The sequence below is a fragment of the Panthera pardus genome, unplaced genomic scaffold, assembly GCF_024362965.1.
Source record: "Panthera pardus isolate Hobbes unplaced genomic scaffold, ASM2436296v1 HiC_scaffold_16, whole genome shotgun sequence".
NCBI lineage: Eukaryota > Metazoa > Chordata > Mammalia > Carnivora > Felidae > Panthera > Panthera pardus.
The window spans coordinates 58162618-58176203 of NW_026526721.1; the positions used below are offsets into that span (position 1 = coordinate 58162618).

Below are 13586 nucleotides of genomic sequence, written 5' to 3' on the forward strand. Positions count from 1 at the left end.
ACATTAAAAAAAGCTTTTTTTAATGTTTAATTTTGAGAGAGAGAGAGAGAGAGAGAGAGAGCGTGAGCAGGGGAAGGACAGAGAGAGGGAAACAGAATGTGAAGCAGGCCCCAGGCTCTGACCTGTCAGCACAACAGCAGGGCTCAAACTCAAGAACCAGAAGATCATGACCTGAGCCGAAGTCAGACGCTTTACCTACTGAGCCACCCAGGCACCATCTCTGTAAAACATTTTTTTAAAAAAGAGCTATCTGGTTTGCAAGATGATACAAGTTAAGGCATAGTGAAGTGAAAAAGCTACTGCCTTCTGGTGTCCCAACCAAATATGTTCAGGAACAAAAGTGAGCAACTTATAGATATTAGTCTTTTTTTTTTTTTTTTTTTTGAGAAAGAGAGAGGGTACCCCAGCCGGGGAGGAAGAGAAAGAATCTTAAGCAGGCTCCATGCACCCAGCACCGGGGAGCCTGATGTGAGTTTCATTGTGGGGTTTGACGTGGGGCTCGATCTCACAACCATGAGATGATGACCTGAGCTGCAATCAAGAGTTGGACACTTACCTGACTGAGCCACCCAGCTGCCCCATGAGATATTAGTCTTACTGTTAGGTCAAGAACTCCTTTCTTTCATTCACTCAGGCCAACTTCTGGAAGTTTCCAGATACGGAAGGTAAATGAGAATGAACAGTGGAACACCATGTCCTTGCTTTTGCTTTATTGTCTTGCTTCTCTAAACAATTTTCCTAGCCTCTCGCTTATCCTACTGCCAGAGTTTTCTTGTCTTGCAGGTGGGGCCCTGATTCTGCTTACGCCAACCTGTTAGGTGCATGTCGTGTTAACCCTGGCCTGTGTGCTTGATGCAGGAGTTAACAGTGGCTTCTCCAGTAACACAGGGAAGCTGTCTCCCTGGTCCCGAATTAGCGACTCTGCCCAACTCTGGTAGCTCACTGGGTGCCTCGCTCAAGGTGCACCCAGCCTCGTGGGCACAGCGTGGGACACCAGAGCAAGGGGTGAGAGGTCCCTCATTTCACTTCTTTAGGCCAAAGTAATGTGGTTAACGGCTCCCAGATATGTGAACATGTCCTAATGACAGCAGGGGACCGTGTCACCAAAAAGAATCAGAATCATAGAGTGGACACTAAAAGGGATCTGATATACCATTTCAGCTCTTAACATAAAATTTTAGCTTAAACTTTTTTTCTGAGAGGGGCCCCTGAGTGGCTCAGTCGGTTAAGTGTCTGATTCTTGGTTTTGACTCAGGTCATGGTCTCACGGTTGTGAGTTCAAGCCCTGCATGGGGCTATGCACTGACGGCAAGGAGCCCTACTTGGGATTCTCTCTTTCCCTACCTCTCTGCCCCTCCCCTCTCTTTCTCAAAAATAAACATTTAAAAGTAAATAAATAAAGGGTGCTTGGGTGGCTCAGTTTGTTGAGCATCCATCTGCAGCTCAGGTCATGATCTCACAGTTGGTGAGTTCGAGCCCCACGTTGGGCTCTGTGCTGACAGCTCAGAGCCTGGAGCTTGCTTTGAATTCTGTGTCTCCCTCTGTCTCTGCCCCTCCCCCACTCATGTGCATGCTCTCTCTGTCAAAAATGGATAAACATTTTAAAAAATAAACAAAAATAAATGAATAAATAAATAAATGACATTTTTCCTGAGAGTCTACTATATGCAAAATACTACTAGGCCCTAAGGATTAAAAAGGAAGAGGAGAGAAGAAACAGAGAAGGTGGGAAGGACATAATCTCTTCCATAATACGTGTGTGTGTGTTTGTGTGTATGTAAGGAAGTGCGTGGAAAGAACACCATCGTTAGCATTCTCCCCCCACCCTTTTCCTCCTCCTCTTTCTCCTCCTTCTCCTCCTCCTCTTCCTCCTTCCTGTTGTTCTGCACAACCCTGTGAGAGCCACCTTCTTACTTCTTGCATGGGCCTGTTGGCAGCTTTCTTTTCTCTGAGGCTCAACAACTGTAAGATGACCTAGTCATTTTTTTCTGAAGTTCTTATCACTTTATGCTTCTTTCCTCCTTGGTATTTAGGACACTTTCCTTCTTGCTTCATCCTCACTGGGTAGTGTGGTAACATGTGAGGAGGAGGGATTTAGTGTCTGTAACACCTAGGACTGGATTCTTTGTGAGCAGAGTGGCCTTGGGCAGGTTTCATGACCTTTCCGAAAGCTGTGTCCTTTATTAACGAAAGGGGACGAGGTAGTAATGCCTCTTATGTCAGGTTCTTGTAAAGATCACGGCAAAAGTGTCAAGATTGGAGGCATACAAACTGTAGGTGTTCTGATCCCCCCGCTCCACCTTCAGGAGATTGAATTGACACCAGGTGAATTCAGTGGGCACGTTTGTGGAAATGTAAGCGCCTGGAGATTCTGTCGGGAAGTAGGTGGGAGACAAAACGAGCGGAGCTCCCCTCAGGGCACTGCTTTTAGGCTAGGATTCCTATCTCTGAAATGTGTGGAAAAGGCTAATCAAAGGCTTGGAGAAGGTATTTGTAATGTAACACCAGCTAGCGTCTAGACTATAACACCAAACATTCCAGATACAGAAGTTGCGGATACCGCCAAGGAACAGGAAACCCAAGAGAAAGACAGGAAACCGATAATAATTCAAAGGTGAGAAATCCCAGAGTTCGTAAACACACACGAAAAGATTCTCAAATCCCACTAGTAAAAATGCATATGGAAAACCATTTTGTACCCCTTAGATTGGCAATAATTAAACCCCCCCCCAAAACCTGGTAACGCTAAGTGCCAGCAAGGCCGCCGGAAATGTAACACACTTGCTGGGATGGAGAGCAGTGTGGCAACATTTAGGTGGGCTGGAGACGCATCCCCTCTTGGACCCAGTGATTCCATTGCTCTGCACAGACTCAAGAGAAACTTTTACACGTACAAGAAGAGAGGCGCAGACATATTCAAGGGTGATTGCTTGGGCATGGTTTGTGATAAGAGGAGATTCGTGCCAACAGTGCACGTGGCCATCATAGGGGAATGGAAGGGTTGGTGTGACCATTCAGTGACCATTCAGTCAGTGGTGACTCCGCAGGAGTTAGGAGTTAGTGTGAATGACCTCCGTCTCTACGTACCATCATGGGGAGTTATCAAATGTAATTTGGAGTGAAAAAAAGAAGAACGTGTAGACTGTGGCACCTTTTATTTGCATAAAAACACAAAGTAATTATGAATTGTTATGTTACGCAAGGAATTATTACATTTGGAAAAACATGGCATGAAAAGGATATGCGCCGACTTGCAGACAATGATTCGTACTGGGGAAGGGAGGGAGGAAAAATAGTGTGTAGGAGGCGGTTTAGCTTTGTTTTGTTTTTGAAATAAAGGGCTGAACTAAGTACAGTAAAATGTGAAGTCACGAAACCTGGGTACTGGGAGCACAGCTGCCATTTTTTGTGTGTGATTGCAGTATTTCATGCATAAAACAAGGACTCTGTATCTTTGCAATTAGAGGCCAGGTCCATTTGGTCCCATTACTCAGGGGAAGGTGCTATTCCTGTGGCTTCCGTGGCTGTTTCTCCTCACAGTAAAGCTCTGCGGAAAGGAGAGAAGAAGCCCTTGTCCAGTGGTGTGCCAGGCCCCGGGTGGTCTGTTCTGCCACCTTCCCAGCCCCTGCCGTGTTGTCTCTTGCCCGGGGTCTTGAGGTTTGTTGGGCTCTGGCTGCAGACCACTCCCAGCGTGAAGGCTACAGGGGTCAGCACAACACGTAAGAGATGTTGAAAATCCCAGCCTGGTCACTTGCTCCTTTTAAATGAGTGTTAGCTTGAGTTTCAGTTGGGGTAGGCCCACACCTTCCTGTTTCTCGGTCTGGGGCCTCTGGATAAGTGAATTCCTACCTAGTGTGGAATCTCTGTCTATGAGGGTTTTGCTTTGTCAGGTGATACAGACGCAATATGATCCATCTGTAACACGTGTGGTTGTTTTCCTTGTTCCTATTTTTTTTTAGCTCACAGATGTGTACAGTTCATCCCCGTCTCTGAGTCGTTACTTTACTTCAGTGGAAGTTATGGACTTCAGGTAAGAATGTGAAGCATGCCACGTTGCTCTTTCTCTGGAAAGCAACCCCCATCACCATTTGTCTAGAAGGACTTCCTGAGTGTCAAAGCACAAAAGGAACTGATGATGGGATGTGATGGCTTTGGCTTTGGAAGGGTCTTTGGAAACCTACTAGCTCAACTCCCTGATTTTACAAAGGAGTGAAGTGAAGCCCTGATTAATTATATGACTCAACAGGGTCACATGGAAGAGAGGAGAAGCCACTCCCAGGTAAACCATTCCTGCAGATGCTCCAATAAGCTAGGGGTAGGAATAGAAATAGATCTCAGATAGTGACCTGATGTAAATGGTATAATCCAGATACTAGCTTTTGCTTTTGAGGAACACAAGGAATACAGGAGTCCATGCTCCTTATACAATATTAAAAATATAAAGACATCTCATACAGGGAAAGTCTACCATTTCCTTCCACCCCACCTACTACCCCTGGATATTGCATGTTCTAGTCAATTCCATACATATGGTATGTTCTGCTCCCTTCTACTGAATGGGCTGCCATCAACAGTTTGGTGTGATTTCTTCTATTCATGTACTTACAATATATACTTTATATATTATACATGTATAGTAAATACATGCATATATATAGTTTTTTTTATATATCTCTTAGTCCTAAATATTTTTGTCTCTATCTATAGAACCTAGATAAAAGGTGTATGTGTGTAGGGGTGTCACTTGATTATTTTTTTGTATTGGTAGGAGAAGATTTAGATGACAAAGCTTTCTTATCCACTATTCTTAAGATATCTCTGGAATGTGACCATCACAGATAGTATTATCTTAAAAAAGAGATAGTATTATATTGGGATTCCTGCTTCTCAAACTATAAATTTCCCAAACCATAATCTTAGTACAGGGGGGGAAGCATTAGTGCAGGGGGGAAGCTACCCAGGTGATAGCACCACGGGATAGGGCCAAAAGGGACCTGAAGTCTGAAACTGCATACAGTGGCGGGTTGCCTTGACAGCTCCATCCCTCTTTCTTTATGGACCCCCCACTGTGCATATCACCTTATGGTTACATCTTTGACATTGCTCATTTTAATCACAAATTACTGGTATTAAAATGCCGATAAAAAAGCCCAACACATTTTCCTGTATATATATATACTAGCCCCGACTTGCAATTTAAAGACAGAGCTGAGAAAGGAAAGACACTCAGCCTGGAGGGTCTTTCTGAGAATCCAGCCCCCATATTATGGGTTTAGAGGAGGTGGGGCTGCATAATGGGCTGGGGTAGACATTGGGGGGAACAAAACAAAAACATTAGAAGGTTGAACCAAATGTGGCTAGAAATCTGAAGATTAAATGTTAGAGAATTTGTTTTTACGAGTTATTTGAAAGAAAAATCTAAGACTTTAGGATTTTGGGTAGAGGAGCTCTGCACGGGAAGCACTTTTGTTGCATTTTAAGAGGTCCAGGCAGCGTTTTAACAGTGTTGGGATGAGTAAGAAACAAAAGCCATTGTCCCCCAGAAGGTGCTGCCGCTAGCGGGCAGGAGACAGCCAGAGACCCCTGGCAGCCAGGTTTGTGTCTACACGGGATAGTGACCTCAGTCCTGCCCCAGCCCAACAGGAACCTGCGAAAATGGCCTTTGGTTCGTCAGTTGCCAGGCGCACTCTAATAGTGGGCAGCTGAGGCGAAGCCCACATGGCTGTTTTTCCTGAAAGTCCCTCCTTTCCCCTCAAGATCTAGCCTTAATGTAAACTCCCCCAGTGGGTGACCTGATGTGGTGGGACTAGGTTGGGCTAGCCAGGCTGGGTTAGGCAGGGCAACCCTCTCTTTCAAAAACTTCTGGTCTAGTCTTCTGAAAGTCAGCCTGTGATCCTTTCCATAAGCCAGCCTGAGACCTTGCCCACCTGTGGGAGTGCAGGGTGAATGTACGCCTTGATGTGCAGCTTGATGTGCTATCAATGGTCAACCTTGATGTTGACCATCGATAGCAATAACTGGCAGGTGGAGCACGGGGAACAAGTAATGACACCTGCACACTTGTGTCTCTGGCTGAGAGCCTGAACGTGCATTTTGCAGCCCGTCCATAGCAGCACACGCAAACCGAGAGGTTCTCCACAGTCTCGATGGTATTTTGTTCATCCGAACTGCGGAGTTTGGCACACTGCTTGGCTGTCACGGGTTATAAACCTGCAGCCACATGAATATGAGAATAGTGGCCTATGTGACCTCTGGCCACAAGAGGGAGCTCATTCCCCGTCCTTAGCAGGACCGGCGTTCTGATCCAGGCTCCCGGGAGCGGCAGGTCAGTCAAAAACTGCCCTAGGGTGAGAGTCTCAGATGTGGCCACCTCTTAATTATTTTATTGCAGGCTCTTAATCGGGGCCTTCTTGAACCAAAGTATGCGGATAACTTTGAAAAACCTGTATGTCGAGGTAGCATTTGTAGCATTTAACCAGCCGGGGTAAGCTACTAATTAACCGAAGATAGCCCTATGATTATTTCCATTTTGGGACTGGAAAAATGTTCTAGGAAGATGAAGACCCCTTTTCCTTAGGTCCCTTTCCTGAGAGTTGCAAAGCTGAGAGCCTCGGGAGGTGGAAATTGGACAGAAAACGGGTCTCACTTTGGAGCTGTGATATGCTGCCACTACACAGAGCAGCTGGTGGGAATTCGGGAATTCTGGAGCCAGCTGGTGGCAGGGAGCTTTGCGTCCTACCTCAGACATTTTGTAGGTTAAGGAATGAACTGGTTAAACCAAACAGCTGTGACAGTCACTTGTCGGGGCAGGGAGAGGGTGGAGCGTGAGAATGTGGAGAAGGGAATACAAGAGGAGAACAGGGCTTCCCTGCCTCAGGGGATAAAAGTCTGGTATTGGGGCAGAGGATGGGCCAGCCCTTGGATCGTCCTTGACAGTAGCTGCATGGCGACTCTCCCTTCAAGGGCCTCTCCCAGGGGTCTCCTAGAGGATGGGTTTTAGGTGGAAGGAAGAGGTTAGGGTCATCTCAACTTTCTGTGGCGAGATTACAGAAGAGGGTTCTTCTAGGACAGTATGCCCTTTGCCTTTTTGTACTGGAGGAACATGAGGAACTAGAAAGAGGGTCGTGCTAAAGTCAGCTTCCTGGGTTGCAGTGTGATGCTGTTGATCTGTGTTGCTGTGTCTGTTTGGCGTGCCTTTCAGCAGTGAAAATGCCACCGTAGCCTACCACCTGCAATTTGGGGTTCCTTCAGAAGATGACAGTTTTATGAAGTATATGATGAGTAAAGAGTTGGTGCTGGGCATTTTACTACAGGATCTCCATGATCAGAGAGTGTCCGGTTGTGAGACTTTGGGGCTTGATCCAGCATCCCTCTTGCTCTACGGTAAGTCGAAGAAGTCAGGAAGGCAGAGTTGTGACCTTCAGTAAGTGAACCAGATGGAGGGCAGCTTGTTTGGTTTGATTTCTGCGCAAGTGATGTTCATGCTCCACGGAGGAGGTTACACGGTCCTGCCTCCATGAGCAGACAGAGTAGGTGGGAAAAAATAATTAAATTGTAAAGATGAGGCTAAATGTTTCCCTGTTGTAGCTCACCCACATTTGGAGTCCCATATCCCACTTTGCAACATCATTGGTGAGCTTCATGAAAATGCCACGGTTTCACAAGAGAAGTATTGGATTTGGAACGAATGATACCTCTAAATCATTGAAAGATTATCTCAGTATGAGAAACCGATCTCCTTTTTCTGTTGAAGGCCACTGAGTCTATTACATTAACAGAGGGGCATGAAAGGGCAAATCAGTCTCTTTGGAAAGTTAATCAACTTACTCATCTACTTTTGAAACCAAGAGTGGAATGAGAACATTGGTATGTTACTTTTCATCAGCATGGAAAACACCCTGCTTGTCAGAACCTGAGAATTTTTAAGACTTTGCACAAAACCCGGTGAAAAGGAAGGTGGGGAGGTGAAGTAACCACAAGCCTTGGAGACGCGCCTCCATTGCATCTGCACTGGGAGCTTCGGCCTGACCTCTGGTCTCACTTCCCACCCTGATCCCTTGCTTGGAGGCGCAGGGGCCCTTGTTAGTTAGCCCATAATGCCGACCATCTTGTATATTTCATCATCTGCGATCCGCCGGAAATACTTTCTGCACACCGGTAGTAGTAAATGCCAGTTAAATGAGTGAAAAAGGCAAATTAGGAGATGTAGTTAGCACCAGGCACGGTGCCAGCCAGCCTAGAATCAGAAGAGCAGGACAGATTGCCAAGTACTCCTGTTCCTACATAGTATGAGAAGGGGTGTTCATTCTACTGGCATTTCTTGATGACGGGAAGTGAAAGTAGGCTAATCCTTGTTTAAGACGGTGTAGTTATATAAAGCAGGTCTTAAAGCTTGCTTTTTCCCAAATAAGTAGAATGAATGATATTCAGAAGGCCAAATTTAAGCTCAGTGAGAATGAATTGCTTCCTCACAGAGCAGTTTTACTTACCTGAATAAGTAAAGTGTGTCTGTGGGCCAGACAGAGAGCATCCAAGTGTAGGGTGAAGAGGTTATGCACCCCTCAACAGGAATTTTAGAAAGAGAGAGAGAGAGAAGGGAGGAAGGAAAGAAGGGAGGCAAGGAAGGAAGGAAGGGAGGAAACCCTTCAACCCCCTGCTGTATGCAGAGGTGAGAGAAGGGAGGTGCAGCTGCCTGAGATGCATCTGGTGGCCGTTGCTGTGTCATGAGTGATCTCGATTTTCCGAGCCCCCTCTGTACTTTGGTGGTTACCAGCTCTTTCCAAAGGTAGGCAGGGAAAGTAGAAGAGGAGGGTGAGAAAAAGTTGAGAGGGTTATAAGAGTGGGAGGGCCACTCAGAGGGCAGTGGCTTGTGAGCCTGGGGAGAGCTTGGGAAGAATTTAAGCTCAGACAGATGGCCTTGGAGACATATCCCTGGGGCCAGACGGCGGCAGGTGCCCGAAGGATGCAGCCAGGAGTAAGCAGGAGATTGTATCATTGTTCCTCTCAGACCTTTCTGCTGGGGGTGGGGGGTTTCTATGACCCCGCGTCCACTTTCTAGAGCATGCATGTGCAGTGTTTGAGCCATTTGATACCTTCAGGATTGTGAGTATCAGTCCAACGGGAGACAACACAGTGACCATTTGGGAAGAGTGAGGAAGGAAGAAGAGAGACCCCGAAAAGGCAGGCAGGCTAAGGGAGGGGACGAGCTCAGTCAGGGATAGGTGGGCTGAGCAGAGGCCCCTGGGAGGGACCCAGTGAGACCCCATGTGTTCTTAGGCCACTTTTCCATGTTCACCGCACTGTGGGTCTGAGGGTTACCCCACCCGCCCCCCGTGATCCTCTGGGCAACCAGTTTCCCACAGAGATGCTGCTCCAGTTCTGCAAAGAGCAATGATTCTTCTTCTTCTTTTTTTTTTTTTAAGTTTATTTATTTTGAGAGAGAGAGTGAGAGAGAGAAAGAATCCCAAGTAGGCTCTGCACAGTGTGGAGCCTGATGGGGGGCTCAAACTCACGGATTGTGAGATCATGACCTGAGCTGAAGCCAGGACTTAACTGACTGGGCCACCCAGCCACTCCAAAGAACAATGATTCTTAAAATTCTTTTTCCAGAAGCGCCTGGATGGCTCAGTTGGTTAAGTGTCTGACTTCTTGATTTTGGCTCAGGTCGTGATCTCACAGTTCATGAGTTCAAGCCCTGCACTGTCAGTGGAGAGCCTACTTGGAATTCTCTCTCTTTCCCTCTCTCTCTGCCCCTTCCCCAGTCTCTCTTTCTCTCTCTCTAAATATATAAACTTAAAAAAATATTTTCCCACGTAATAAGAGCTTTTAGGATTGATTCCCTTAGCAACTTTCAAAGGTACCACACAGCAGTGTTAACTCTAGCCCTCATGCTGCACATTCCACCCCCAGAACTTATTTATCTTACAATTGGAAGTTTGTGCCTTTTCACCACCTTCACCCGGCCCTCTCCCTCTGCAACCCATCTGGTCTCTTTTTCTATGAGTTTGTTTTTCCTAGATTCCACGTGTAAGTGAGATCGTGCAACATTTTGCCTTTCTCCGTCTGACTTTGGTCACATAGCATGCCGCCCTCAAGGGTAACGGAACTGCTTTACTAGATCTCACCTCCCCCTTCTGCTATTTTTGAGCTCCTTCACTTTATGGGTGTTTGGGGGCCTGGGGATGGGGTGGGGGTCAGTCTGTTTTACAAATGTAAAATGGCAGCACGAGTTATTTTAGACATCTTGACCTGGGGTAGTTATTTTGTACTGTTTTCGCATATGTGAAGGACTCAGCTAGACTAAATGAAGGCAAAAGCCAGATTTGTGTGAGAGAAAAGAGGAAAACGCTGCAAGCAGTGAGAAGAGTGAATCCTGTTTGCACATTTTGGGGGTAAACTGATGAGCTGGCTGCAGGCAGAGGAGCCAACGTGTGAGTTCCGGTTTTGACAGGACTGCTTGGTATCTAGGAAAATCACTTAGGTTGTGTATTGATTTTCCAGGAATCTTGGAAAGTTTAGCCAAGAGGCACTAATTCTCAAGTGGGGTCAGTTTTGCCCCTCCACCGCCCCCTCGGGGTAGCTGGTAATGTCTGCCGATGTTTTTAGTTGTCACGATTGGGTGCGTGTATGAGATACTAGCATCTAGCATCTAGATACCAGCATCTGACTATCTTACAAGGCACAGGGCCCCTCTCTACTGTGGTAGAGGTTTTTCCCCTCTGGGGAAAAAAACAAAAAAACCAAAACCTCAAGGCAACCTGGCTGGACGCATGCGTGACAACATCCCTCATGACCCTATAGCATGAGACCACTCAATCAGGCTGCATGTTTGTGTGTGACCATATAGGGAGACAAAGAAATAGAAAATGTATATAAAAAACTACGCTACCTGCCGTTCGGGGCTCAGTGCTTCGGGTACGAACCCAGCTAAGCGGCGCCTGCATGGGTGAAGTTGCTTCCTGGAAAGAAAAGCCTCAGTGTCACGACTCTCTGTGCGAGAATCCTGCTACACTACTACAAAGATTTGTCCAGCCCCAAATGTCAACTGTGAGGACCCTGTGGCAGTGCACGGACCCTCCATGTGATGGTCCTCAGGTCCTTGCATGGGCATCTCCACCTTGGTCAGGCCAGGTCCACGCCATTTCCCTCATCAGACTTGCTTACAGTCTATTGTATACCATTTAACACACTGAAAATTTAGAGGCTAGTAGATATCTATTAGCTAGAGGCTAATAGATTATGAAAACGGACATCATTTAAATGTCCTCAGCACCCAAAAGGCTTCAACAAAATGTTATCGTGAATCATACCCAAATGAATGAGCAACGGGTTATCTGCGTTTTGAAAAGCATTCAGGGGCACGTGGGTGGCTCAGTCAGTTGAGGTCCCACTCTTGATTTTGGCTCAGGTCATGATCTCCTGGTTGGTGAGTTCGAGCCCTGCATCGGGCTCATGCTGATGGTGTGGAGCCTGCTTGGGATTCTCTCTCTCTCTCTCTCTCTCTCTCTCTCTGCCCTTCCCCAGTTTGGGGGCTATCTCTCTCTCTCTCAGAATCAAATAAAAATAAAAATTTAAGAAAAAAAAAAAAAAGAAAAGCATTCAGAGATACGTGTGTGTATTGACCGAAGAGAAAACTTCCTCTGTTAGGGATTTATAGGCATTTCAAGTTTACATAAGAGTTTATTTTCGAACCCAATGAAATAAAATGAAAGCATAAATCTGTACAATAATCATGATTTAAAAAAATTAATGACTTCCGTTTGTATTTTCTTTTCAGAATGAAGCAGTGGATACCAGTCTGTATCTGAAAGCAGTGCTCCACTGAGTTTGAGGATGAGAGAATTCATGTCATTTTCCAGAAGGGATCCTGTGAATTAACGTGGAAGGGCTGGCAATGGCCTCTCCCCCCCATTCTGCGTTTATGAGGTCTGGCTCCGTCCCCAGCAAAACAGCACCTGTGAGCTACTGCAGCTGGGTTCAGCCTTGACAAAGGCAGGAAGCCCACAGTGGGGTTGGGGGTGGGGTAGGGGGGGTAACGGGGTAGGTGGGCGGAGCTTGCCACGTGGGGCTACTGCTATTCTTGGAGCACTAGTTGCCCCCACCCACATGTGGACACTTTCACTTTAGTGCAAAGGTGACCTTTGAGGCAGGATCTTCTCAGCCCGTGCTGGTGGAAAGGGAACACAGTAGGTAGGCAGGGGTGAGGGACAACTCAGCCCCTCGCTCTCTGAAATCCCCTCCCATTCCCCCACTCCCGATGTGATATTTGATCTACCTCCAAGCAAGACTGTGAGGAAGGCACTGGAGAAGACCAGAGCAGCAGAGTTCTGTGTCTATTTCCGTGACCTGCAGATCTTCGCAAACCGGCCTTGGCCACATTATCCGCTATCCCTGTGTTATGTATAGCTTCGGAAATACCACGCGTGTTTATTTCCCATCTTATTGCTCCCGTGACTCCTGAACCCCACTTTTGGAAAGTGGGTCCCTGTAAGCTTGGGGGTTTGAACACACAGCTATCATTTGGGATAGTTTTGCCAATTTACAGTTTGTCACACTTCCATCCGAGAAACATTAAGGCTGCCTAGCCATGTGCTGTAGATACTACACCTGGGATTTTTATTGTCCAATGTTACTGGCCTTCCTATAAAACTCTGTGTCTTCAGGCAATGATGCTTTATCTTATTGAAGATGGTTTGAAGCAGTTTCCAACTCTGTTGGAAAGAAACTGTTGGAGGCTTAATGCCAACTTGTTTGCCGGCTGAGGGGAGCATTAGTGACTGTGTTGATCATCTGTGGGTACAGAATTGCCTAGCACGAGGAAGCACAGTATTTGTTTTGTGGGGAAAATTGATTTGCTGGAAACTTTCCAAGAGAGAGTGTTGTGATCATATAATAAGAGTCTTAGCCCCGGTGTCTCAGTTAAATTGGCTGTGGGTGGACATCAGTATGAGGGGCTATTGTATATGGGGTTGTGTCCAAATGTGCGTGTCAGGCCAGATTTGCCTTGGTCTTTTTGAGATCCAGGACTCTGGAAAATGTGAATTTGCTTTCTTATTTAACTAGAGGGTGCATTTATTGTAAACTTGGTGTGCCATTTTGAGGATAGTTCCTTAAACTAGCAAAATAGGTGAATTTCCCTTCTTCCTCTTTATTTTTTACATGTCAAATGTAAATCTTAGTGTGTTTGTACTTTGTAGAATGTAATGAGTAACTTTAATGGAGAAGGATTTAAAAATATTTACAATAAATTATTTTTGCGTGGTCATTGTCACATTACTATTGCTTTGTAGCTGTTGACTCTCCAGGGCCATGATTTGGGCTGGCATTTTCTTGCAGTTAATGGTGTTGGAACTGATTTTTTTCATTTCCCTGAGGGCAGCTTCCCCTTCTGAGTAAGACTGAGCTGGATGGGCTGGGGTGGGCTGGGTCCTCCTCCTTGCCAGTGAGAGCGGGGAGGGGCCCTCTCTCTACCTTCCAGTTCCTCCCAGGGCTCTCCCAGTAGGACCAGGTGTCTCAAGGGCCTGGGGCCAGAAGGAAGGACCTGTTCCTGTGTGGAGACAGGATGGTGTGGTTTTCCCTTCTCCTGA

The 13586-nt window shown here is 46.4% G+C and overlaps 1 protein-coding gene across 8 annotated transcripts in view; it reads left to right on the forward strand.

Moving 5' to 3' along the window:
• CUNH3orf52 (chromosome unknown C3orf52 homolog) overlaps positions 1-13275 on the forward strand; it is a 33454-nt gene extending 20179 nt beyond the window's left edge. For 2 of the 8 annotated variants that reach the window (XM_019448336.2, XM_019448334.2), the window contains 2 exons: positions 3960-4030; positions 11777-13275. In XM_019448336.2, coding sequence (XP_019303881.2) covers positions 3960-3993 — 34 coding nt within the window. In that variant the 3' untranslated portion in view covers positions 3994-4030; positions 11777-13275. Of the gene's footprint in view, positions 1-3959; positions 4031-7201; positions 7384-11776 lie in introns of those variants that run through there. The other 6 variants (XM_019448332.2, XM_019448331.2, XM_019448330.2 and 3 more) reach the window with 6 other exon arrangements.
• The last annotated feature ends 311 nt before the right edge of the window (positions 13276-13586 follow it).